The following is an 11,603-nucleotide window of genomic DNA, read 5'->3' as shown; positions in this document are numbered from 1 at the left end:
AATTACTATCAGAGTCAACATATCTTTTTTCCAACATTTTTATTTCTGTATGTGTTTCTCATGATATGATATTAACGATCACAGTGCCCACCTTCAGACCTTAACATTTGTGTCATACACGTTATTGATGTGAATCACCTCATCTTTCAAATGACAGAACTTTTGAATACTTTGCATCTAAATTTGAACAAGAGGCTGAGATCTCCTCCGTGCCCATAATCCTAAAGTTCAAAATTGGACAATAAAGGCAACATATGTTGTTTAAGCTTTCAAAACGCCTGGACAATTCTGAAATTAAGGAATCCATCATAACGTGAAACATGTCTCTTCTTAATTTTACTTCTGGATCTTGAGATTCCTGATCATCTGCTTCTGCGTCATATCCATCAGACTCAATAAGACGTCTTAGTCTTTTGTGATGCCAACCTGATTTGAATACTGCAGGGATTTAAATTTCTTAGCCGCAGCTTTAGCCTCGCGCAAGAGAGTCTCCCATTGCTCGGAGCCCCTGACAGGTGTCATGGTTGCCTCCCCCTGGTGGCGGCTCTGAATATGTATACACTTTCATTACCCCCTTTCATAACCTTTGGTTATATTTAAGTGTAGAATTTCAAGCCCTGAGTTATCTATTGTACTAATGTATATGTTACCTGTGTGTTAGCACTGTTTATTGAACAGAGTAGTCCATCCAGTATATATTCTTGATTTGAATCTCTAGTATAAGTTTTAAAACAGGCTATGTTTATGTCAAGCCTTGTTATCTGACCAAGAGATGAACTTTAATTAAAAGCATTTATATAAACACATGCATCAGAATAGAATGATCTGAAAGACCAGGATGATGTACATTTTAAATAACATGTAGTAGTATAAGCTTCTGTAGCTATATCTATGGTCTAGTCTAATCCTGTACATGTTGGCTTGCCATATGCAAGATGCTGAACAACTTAAAAAGATACTGCTGAAGCAGTGAATATAAAGTCACAAAATGTAGAGGATCTGTTAGATATACTGTATACCCATAACATTAGCAGTTTTCCACAGTGCTTGTATTCATACATTCAGATAAACTCTTTTAAAAGAGCTTTTGAATAGGCAATAACATAAAGATAAGTAAATAGTTTGATTTCTTTACATTTGTGATCCTTTAATGTTAACAGTTGTATATTTGAGTGATATATTTGATACTGCTTTATTGATATTTAAACAACTGGTTTAAAACATCTAAGGCAAGTATATTTTTGTTTTTAAATGACAACACTTTATGTACATTTTCAGGTGAAATGATTTAACTTTGTACTAGTGTTTTCTTGTTGTTTTGTTATTTGTTTTTAGCTATCACCTTTTAACAATACAATAAAAACTGTAAGGGATCTGAAATTTTAATATCATCCTATCCCTAGATCTGAATTCATATTCATGCTGGTAATTTAGGACTTGTTTGTCTTAAATTTAGAGGTAAATGCAGTAAGTTGTTTTAAAATAATCCTTGAATAGTATAATTTTATAAACATATAATAAATGTTTTTTTTGTATTGCATTCCTCTTCTGTACAGACTCAGACAAATCTACAAATAACATGAACTGCAGATTGCTTAACCATACAACATTTACATACATGAACACACTGTGTTTAAAATTAATAGTCAGAAAGCAAAATATTCAGAAATAGGACTTGTCCACTTTAAATCGGAAGCATTGTTTATAAAAGTAGAAAGTTTGGTGTAACAATATATATGAAAAGAAAGACATTTTACAGACCACCAGATACCTTTACGTTTGTTTTATGAACAGCTATACAAGTTCTCCAAATACATCATTTATAATCTCTGCTTTATTCTAAACTAGCAAAATACCCGCGCTTCGCAGCGGAGAAGTAGTGTGTTAAAGAAGCAATGAAAAAGAAAAGGAAACATTTTGAAAATAACGTAACATGATTGTCAGTGTAATTGTTTTGTCACTGTTGTGAGTGATGAGTGTTGTTGTCATATATATATTTACACACATACATAAACATATATATATACATATCTATACATATACACATATATACATACATATATATCTACATATATACACATACATATACATATACATACATATCTACATATATACACACACAGCTATTTTGTATCAGTGCAATACGCTGTTTGTTAAAACGGATAACTCCGCTCTTACGTGCAAGTCTGCGTGGATATTATGAACTATCGATTTGTTCAAGTTCTATTTAAATTTTAAATAGAAGGAATTTTTATTTAGTCGACAGAAATATCTTTGGTAGGAATGGTAAAAACAGACAGGAATATTATTCCTGAATAAATCAACTCAAACCTTAAACAACTTATAATATTTTGCTCTCCATAAAAATATATCCTGTCTAAATTATACAAGTTAGAAATAAAGTAAACATTAAAAGAACAAACATTCAAATTTCTTTACTCTTATGTAATTTTATATAAAAATAAACTTAGATTTTAAATATCCCAAAAGATTTTGCTCTCCATAAAAATATATCCTGTCAAAATTATACAAATTCAAATATGAACATGCTGCATAACAAAACCTGGAAATATAAATAAAATGTGTTCCTTTCAGCAATAACAAATCAAATCATTCAGTTGTCTTTGCTCATATGTCATTTTAGAGCTGGACGCCTGGCATCTTTTTTTGGCCACAAGTTCGTTTCTGTTTGGTGTGAGGTTCTGTGTTGTGGAGATTCTCAGGATGGATTGCAGGTGCTCATCAGTGAGGCGACTCCTGTGTGCTGTTTTGTTAGTCTTTATCACTGAGAAGAGCTTCTCACACAGATATGTGCTACCAAACATGCACAAGGTTCGAGCCGCATGTAGACGGACTTTTTGTTCTTCAAAGTCACCAAAGCGCCGTGCAAACTCAGTGCGCTCAGTTTATCAGCAAAGTGCGATTTGGGAACACCGTAGTGACGACTTGGTTTAACATTACTTGGCAACAGGGAAAGTGGGGCAAGTTGCACTGGTGCATTTGTGTCTCTCATAAAAGCAGCTTCACTTGAAATCACTTTGTGATTGTGCACGGGTAAAAACGTCCGCTGAAGTGTCAGATTCTTATTTAATTATTCTGCTTTCTGTATCTTCTGCATTGCATTCAGGTTACCCTGATGTTTTGTCTCATAGTGCCGTCTTAGATTAAATTCTGTAATTACAGCCACATTAGCTCCACAAATGAGACACACGGGTTCAGTAAACATATACTCAGCCTCCCATCGCTTTTAAAGGCTCTATTTTCAGAATGAACTTTTCTCTCCAGCATCGCGTGAGCTAGCTTCGCAATAAGTGTTCGGCAAGGCAGCTGAAGCGCTGCATTATGGGATCTGTAGTTTATTGTGTTACCAGCGCTTCATATACCTGGGCCATTAATAACAATAATACAGTATATAAAATGATCTCGCGGGCTGGATATAATTACGCCGTGCCGGATGTGGCCCGTGGCCCTTGAGTTTGACACATATGGACTAAATAGAACTTGAAAAGATATATTTTTTCAAATGTGATCGCGCAATTCAGATAGAGTTGACGCACTACAGCCTGCATCCTCCCCTCGCTCTTACTTTTTTACCGTTCATCTAATGAATACACTGAGTATGGCTTTACCAAAACAATCATTGATGGCGAATAAAGTATCCATTATTCGAGTATGTAGATCGGATATATATATATATATATATATATATATATATATACCCGTATCGCAGCGAGAAGTAGTGTGTTAAAAAGCTAGAAAAGAAAAGGGAACATTTTAAAAATAGCGTAACATGACTGTCAATATACAGTATTTGTTTTGTGAGTGTTACTGAGTGTTGCTGTCATCAAGGATTTGATTATCATTATTTCTTTCAATCAGGTTCGTATTTGTAGGATGTGTTGTGTTCAAGTTACATTCCGTGTTTGTCAATCGTTGTAAAGATGACAGGTTTCTTTCATCGATTCGTTTCTTACTGCATCAATAAACAGCTCGTCTTCTTCTTTATCTGAGACCTGACACACTGCATGCACGGTTTTTTTACACTGTCTTCCTTTAGCGGGACATTGACTTTTTCCACCGTGTGCTTTGTTTCCGCAGTAGCTGGATTTATGAATATGCTTATCAGGCGCTTCATATTTTTGCTGCCTTTTCAATTGTGTAATTCGGTTTTGTTCAGCTCTTTGGAACTGTTGCCTTTTATCTCTGCACTGCGTCAGTTCACGTGAGCGCTCGGTGTACATGCATCGAAGGTTCCCAGCTGTGCTGGTGCCATCTCGTGCTATGTCCATGGCTGTATTTAATGTTACCTTAGTCCTGGCACTTAAAACTTTCTCTCGCAGTTTCGCTGAGTTTGTGTCAAACACCACCCTGACCATCTCATCTTCCTCTCCATAAGCACAGTCCTTCACCCGTGAATATTTAGTGGGAGTTTGCTATTGGATTGCCACTGACGGACGGCCTTATATGGGCAGGCACTAAATTACAAACGCCAGCGGCAGCCTGTCTATGAACTTAATTTAAAGTGTAGGTTTACATCGTGCTTTGTTTCCGAAGTAGCAGAACTCATGAACATGGTTGTATATGTCACTCGCTCGCTTCTTATTGTTTCGCTGCCTTCTCAATTATATAATGCATGTTTTCTTCAGCGCTTTTTGAGGTCTTCCTGGTTTTCTATGTACTGCGTGATTACGTGGGAGGCGTGATGATGTCACACGAAACTCCGCCCCCACGGCGTTCAAGCTCATCTCCATTACAGTAAATGGAGAAAAACAGCTTCCAGTTATGACCATTACGCGTAGAATTTCGATATAAAACCTGCCCAACTTTTGTAAGGAAGCTGTAAGGAATGAACCTGCCAAATTTCAGCCTTCCACCCACACGGGAAGTTGGGTGCGTGCGTGCGTGCGTGCTTTGCCTTTTATTAGTATAGATTCCTCCAGTCAATATTGAGAAGGTGTCTTGTTTAATCACATTAACCATTATGATGATTACATTTAAGGGCTTATATAAAAAATATTCTTCCTCGGTTTACATTGTCTGTATTTTATAGTCTAAGCAGTGCTATTTTAGATAGATAGATAGATAGATACTTTATTAATCCCAAGGGGAAATTCACATAATCCAGCAGCAGTATACTGATACAAAGAAACAATATTAAATTAAATAGTAATAAAATGAAAAAATTAAAATAAAATTAATGTTAGCATTTACTCCCCCGGGTGGAATTGAAGAGTCGCATAGTGTGGGGGAGGAACGATCTCCTCAGTCTGTCAGTGGAGCAGGACAGTGACAAAAGTCTGTCACTGAAGCTACTCCTCTGTGTGGAGATGACACTGTTTAGTGGATGCAGTGGATTCTTCATGATTGACAGGAGTTTGTCTCTCTGCCACAGATGTTAAACTGTCCAACTTTACTCCTACAATAGAGCCTGCCTTCTTAACAAGTTTGTCCAGGCGTGAGGCGTCTTTCATCTTTATGCCGCCACCCCAGCACACCACCACGTAGAAGAGGGCACTCGCCACAACCGTCTGGTAGAACATCTGCAGCATCTTACTGCAGATGTTGAAGGATGCCAACCTTCTCAGAAAGTATAGTCGGCTCTGACCTTTCTTAAACAGAGCATCAGTATTGGCAGTCCAGTCCAATTTGTCATCCAGCTGCACTCCCAGATATTTAAAGGTCTGCACCCTCTGCACACAGTCACCTCTGATGATCACAGGGTCCATGAGGGGCCTAGGCCTCCTAAAATCCACCACCAGCTCCTTGGTCTTGTTGGTGTTAAGGTGTAAGTGGTTTTATTATCATATGGTGAAATCTTAACAGTGCAGTTTCCTTGTCTTGGCAATCTTCACATTGTTTTATTATCTGAATTTTTTCTTTTCAACAGTAAGCTGTGCTGTTGTCACACATTCATGCTGCATGAAAATAATGCATACTGTCTAACTCTGCGAATACATGATCTATTTTGTGTGGGTGGGCATTTGTAACTGTAGGCAATAAGAGAAGTCAGATAATAGACAATTTTTCAAAATAAAGATTTTATAATTAAAATGACTATACTACTATAGTGTTGCAACTATTCTGTGTGAGAAAAAATTACAAAATGAACAGTAAGCTGAAGGTATTGAATTGAATAAAATGGAAATTGATACTTTTTTTGAGTTTACCGTTTTTATATTAACTATACGAAATAGAAATGCTATTTTTATATTGTCTAAATGAAATATACATCAAAACTTTTTAAAAGAGAAGATAAGCGGGGGATAAATGTTTGTGAGTAACTGCTGAGCAACAAGAAAGAGCAAAACTAATCAAAAACTTAAGGCAACTTTTTCAGTGTTGGGAATTCACTGTTCTCCCAAATGCAAAAGACTGCAGCAGTTTGGTTTTTTTTTCTTCTACATTCGTAGACAAACAGAGAATGATATTTTTATTTGTAAAATATGGACATTAGTTAAATAGAAATATTATAGGTAATTAGTTTTAGGTGTCATGCTTTGCTTTACATATAGTAACATTTGTTAAGTATCAGAATATGTAAAGCACTTTAAACAATAATTTTGCTAGTTGCCTTTCATAGTACAACTGTTAAAAGTTTTTACTTGTACCTCCTTTTCAACATTTCTTTCCTTTAATGGTAAGAGATTATGTTTAGAGTAATTGTCAGCATTATCCTTTTCTGATTTTAGAGTCTGGATGAGTTTGATGATGATGATGCAGCACAAAAAGAAAGGAAGAGGGAAAATGAACTTACACAACAGAATACCTTGCAGAATGAGACACTCTCTTCTGATCCAAATTCCGGCCATATATTTCAGGTGAGGATTGCTTTCATGTACATGTTGTTTATTACCCTTTTAAAAGTTTGCCATGAACAGGTTGTTGAGCCCAGCAAAGCTTGTTTATTCCTTTTGACCTAAAATTTCTAAGATATATTTTACAAGTAGAGATCAGCAACAAGTTCCCAATATGTTATTTGAAAAAAATGTGTTCAGTTTTTCCATATGATCTGGCGCAGAATATTACTTTGTAACATTTGTATGACATTTGCCTTTAATCATCTGTGTCTATGTGCTATGCTCTGTGAAGAACTAAGTTTGAAGTCGTAGCTGGTATTCACTTAATTTCTATTTAGTTGTACATTCCTTGCATCTCACCTCTTGATTTGTTTCCTGAACACAAAAATATTGAGTTCTCTCAGCCTTTCTTTATATCTAATACTGCCCCAGTCCTGGAATATTTTTTTTTCTAGACTCTACAACTTCTACTTTTTGGTCCCTTTGTATTTTGTAGGCAAGAAATGCACACATTATTTCAGATATCCATACCCTTTTTTAATGTGGTTTGCTCACAGTATAGTACTTAGCCTTTTTAGAGTTTTTAGTTGCTTCTCTGTTCAATAAGTTTGAGTCCACCAGGGCTGCTGATTGTATTTGTCATTGAATTACAAGCATTTTCATGAAGCATTAGTAAAGGCCATTCATTTTGTAAAACTAAGTTGGTGGTAACACTGCAGTGAAATCTTAAATTAGCAAACATTTTTATAGGCATTGCATGTGCTTTAATTTTGGACACATAATTTCAAAATCTTGCAGCTGTCATAGATTGACACAGGCTTGGATTATAGTGATAATATTATGCTAACTTGCATGCTCGATACTGTGCTGTGCAAAGAGCATGCTTTATGTAAATGAAGAACACAGAAGAAGCAATTCACAGGCCAAACAGCAGGACTACCCAATAAGGTGGATGAATGACTGAAAAAGGGGTGGTATCCTGGACAGGAAATACAAGGAGAAAGTTCAGTAAAATCAAGAAAGAGGCTAAGGTCAATGGTTAGCAAGTGTGCTAAACACTCACTGTTTTCTAGCGTACTGGCTCTCATCTTGACTATCCATTCCACTCTGTCTACCTCAGGCACTCGCTGATTTCATCCCTTTAACACACTGTTCTTAGATCGTGGTCACAGAAATTATGTTGTTATGTGCGAAACTACTGCTCCTCGCTCTTCACATTAACACATCAGTGTAACACATAGGGTACCGGCACTGATACATATCCAATTCAAGAACTGTTTTGCATATATGTACTTTTGCACCTGGAGATTTTTAAGTAGGGCACCATATAACTGACAAAAACCAGAAATAAATACTGTGCTTATGTGAACACTGTAAACAAATGAAAATCAGAAACATATATTAATATTAATACAGTATACACTGAAATTTCACATAATTTCTACTGATGATCCATTTCGATTCAAAAGAATACACTTGGCTTTTTTTGGTGGTAATTGTAAAACACAATTTTATAGTCAAGTCACTAAGCAAAGCAGGAATGTTGTATTTATTAGCAATTGTATGTAGCATGTTCAAGAGTAACCCAATCCACTAACCTAAAAATTTTTGCATTAAAGTATTTATTTTTTAACTGATACCTTTATCCAAGGTGACTTAAAACATCTGAGATATGATTGGTTACATTCCTTTTGTTTTATTCCAATTGATGGTCACACTGTATCAATAGCAGGATTTGAAGTAGGAATGTTGGCTGGGCTTGGCTCCAGCAGACCCCCGTGACCCTGTGTTCGGATTCAGCGAGTTAGAAAATGGATGGATGGATGGATGGATGGATGAGCATTGTGATCCTCGAATACGAAGGGAGGTTGACAGATGGATCGGTGCGGCATCTGCAGTAATGCGTGCTCTGCAACAGTCCGTCGTAGTGAAGAAAGAGCTGAGCCAAAAGGTGAGGCTGTCGATTTACCAGTCGATCAGCGCTCCTACCCTCACCTATGGCCACGAGCTTTGGGTAGTGACCGAAAGAGCAAGATTGTGGATACAAGCGGCCGAAATAAGTTTTCTCCGCAGGGTGGCTGGACTTTCCTTTAGAAATAGGGTGAGGAGTTCAGTTATCTGGGAGTGACTCGGAGTAGAGTCACCTTGGATAAGCTGTGGATAATGGATGGATGGATGAGCAGTGTGGCTTAAAAACTATCTTGATATTTTTAGGTTATGTAGAGATATTCTGCATATATCAGTATGTTGTTTTCACTAAAATACAATCATATACATTTCCTTTATAGTCAGAACTATATCGGAGTGAACAGATTTTTTTATCTAAATGACAAACGTAAAAAGTGCTTTGCTTCAGTACCTTGTATCTCTGCTGAACTTAAAATCAAAGCGAATATAAAAATAAATATAGACTTAATAATTTGGTCCTTTTTAAAGAAAAATAATACAATCTGACAAAATATTATATTGACTAAAAATGAAGACAAATATTTAAAAAATTCTACATCTGACTTGTAGAATAAGTTAATCAATTAATATCTGTATTCAAAAAAATAAAACTATGAATATTATATGGCTGTGTTTCTCTAATCAATGGTTTCACATTAACTGTTTAATTTAAATTAATTACCGGACTAAGTAACTAAAAACAGAATGAATATCATTTGAGTCTAAAGTGCCTGAAAATATAAAAAAAATGCTCATATAAAAGTTTTGTGAATAGAACACAAGCCTGTCCATAGGATGTCCTGTATCAAGAGAAAATATTGCCACTGGTATTTATAGGACAGACTGACATCCATTCTTTTGCTATGGCTAGATCACAGATCCTAACTTAAAATCCACAGCCAGACATGCCAGTTAATGGGTATGTTTGTTTGATTGGGCCCTGTTGTGGAATGCAGCCTCTGCCGAGTATCTGATAAGATGATTGATACCAGACCATGTAACATTCAGGGACATCCTTAAAATGCACAAGCACCTAGGAAACAAACTGTTCTTTTGTTTTAAAACTCTTATAAGACCTTAGCCACTTATGCAGTAGTTGCCCAGCCCATGGGACACTGCCATATTTCAAAAATGTTTTGTACACTGCAATAAACACACAATAATAATAATAATATTTTTACATACTAAATTGTGTCTTCATTCAAGTAAATCATACGTTTCCATGTTGTCTGCTCTCTTTCCTTGTTAATACATGTGATTTTCATACGTATGTCTCAAGGCAAGCAGTGCGTCAAAGTTGAGTGAATCAGCTTTTTTCAAACATCCCACCTACATCGAGCCACATAAAGCAAAAGACTCATTTCTATTAGATAGCTGAGGCTCAGAACTTTCCAGTGATGTGCATTTGTCTATGATTGGTCATTCATATTACATGTCACAGCTGTGTGTAAAAGGCAGGAAATTGCTTGTATGACAGTTCATATTTACACATGTTCTGCACAAAGCATGAGTCAGATTTTGATCACGGTTTTGACACTTGTTTGTTGAAGGACTTGATGCTACCTTTCTAGCGCTGGTTCCTGCCCAATGCGCAAGGCTGCCAGTAAAGGCATTGTCCCCATCCCTATAACCCAGCAGTGGGTGAAGCTGGTGTGAAAATATATGTATGTACTAAGTTTGTTGCAGATGTGAAATGCAAGAGTAAAGCAACAAGAAAAAATAAAAATGCACTGAACCTTTATGCTGCAACTGTAACATAAGGCTGGAGAAAACAGGTGAATGGCAACACAAAAGTCTGTTATACAAAATATTAAGGTTTCTCTGTGTTTAGCTGTAAACAGATTTTTTTCCCAAGGATTGGCATGAAAAGTACTTTTGAAAGAGGTGTGGATGAGTAGGTAAATATACTCACATATTGTTTATTTGTTGCTTCAGAATGTAAAATCTTGGCTGAGAGGCTTGTGGATTGACTCCAACTCCTCTATTCTTTCAGGTTGAAATTGTATTGCTTTCTCATAGGTTAGGCCTTGGGATGCAGCTCTCTGCTGCTTCAGGACGCTCTTTGTCATCTTATGCCTGGACTCACTATTATGGGGCTCAGTGATGAGCTCCTGTACAGTACTATTCAGCTCTGTCTGAGTACTAGCTAGCTCTTTCCTTCTTTTCCCAGTCAACTCTGGGTACCCTCATACTTCCCACTGTGAGCACAACAAACACAGATGCAATATAAAGATACAGTTTATTTATTATATAGCATATAAATATTGTGTTATTTGTAGCCTCTTCACTTTTCTCTCACACACAAATACACATCTCTTGGTTATACTGAATTTTAAAGTACATTTAAAATATATTTTTGGTATTGCATTTCATCTGTCTTTTTACAGCCCCTATCTCTCTCACATGCATTAAGTCTATTGTAAAATCACATAATAAAGCCTTGATATTGTCACATATACTATTGAGTACAATATTCCAAATTAACTAAATCTCAATCTACAATTTCAATTACGTAAAACACGATAAAGCCTGCTTAGCGATAGTGAGGTGAAAACACTGCAGCCTTGTTAATCTATTTAAACTCACTGCTTTGATTACATTGCTGCAATTATCAGTGGCCTTCCTGTTGGTGTGATCTTGCGGAAATGTAGCTTGTTTGCAGATGTGCACTTTTTACCTCCCAATTTTCTATAAAATGTATGAGTAAGACTCCCATGTTTTCATAAACCACAAATTTGTGTGGTCTCAAAGTATGCTACACTGGGAAGTTTTTCAGTAATTTTCTCTCAGATCTCAGCATATGAGTTTGGTAATGCTTCAACAGAAAAAAAATTACATCTTATTTAAGATCCATGTTAA

The 11,603-nt window shown here is 36.2% G+C and overlaps 1 protein-coding gene across 2 annotated transcripts in view; it reads left to right on the top strand.

The window, feature by feature from the left end:
• Positions 1 to 11,603, top strand: part of pawr (PRKC, apoptosis, WT1, regulator) — a 279,179-nt gene that overhangs the window by 146,689 nt on the left and 120,887 nt on the right. For both annotated transcript variants that reach the window (XM_039761736.1, XM_039761737.1), the window contains exon 3: positions 6,690 to 6,818. In XM_039761736.1, the coding sequence (XP_039617670.1) occupies positions 6,690 to 6,818 (129 nt within the window). The remainder of the gene's footprint in view (positions 1 to 6,689; positions 6,819 to 11,603) is intronic.

This window comes from Polypterus senegalus, chromosome 8 (assembly GCF_016835505.1).
Source record: "Polypterus senegalus isolate Bchr_013 chromosome 8, ASM1683550v1, whole genome shotgun sequence".
Taxonomy (NCBI): Eukaryota; Metazoa; Chordata; class Cladistia; order Polypteriformes; family Polypteridae; genus Polypterus; species Polypterus senegalus.
The sequence above is the reverse complement of the archived record's forward strand: the minus strand, read 5'-3'. Positions and strand labels throughout refer to the sequence as shown.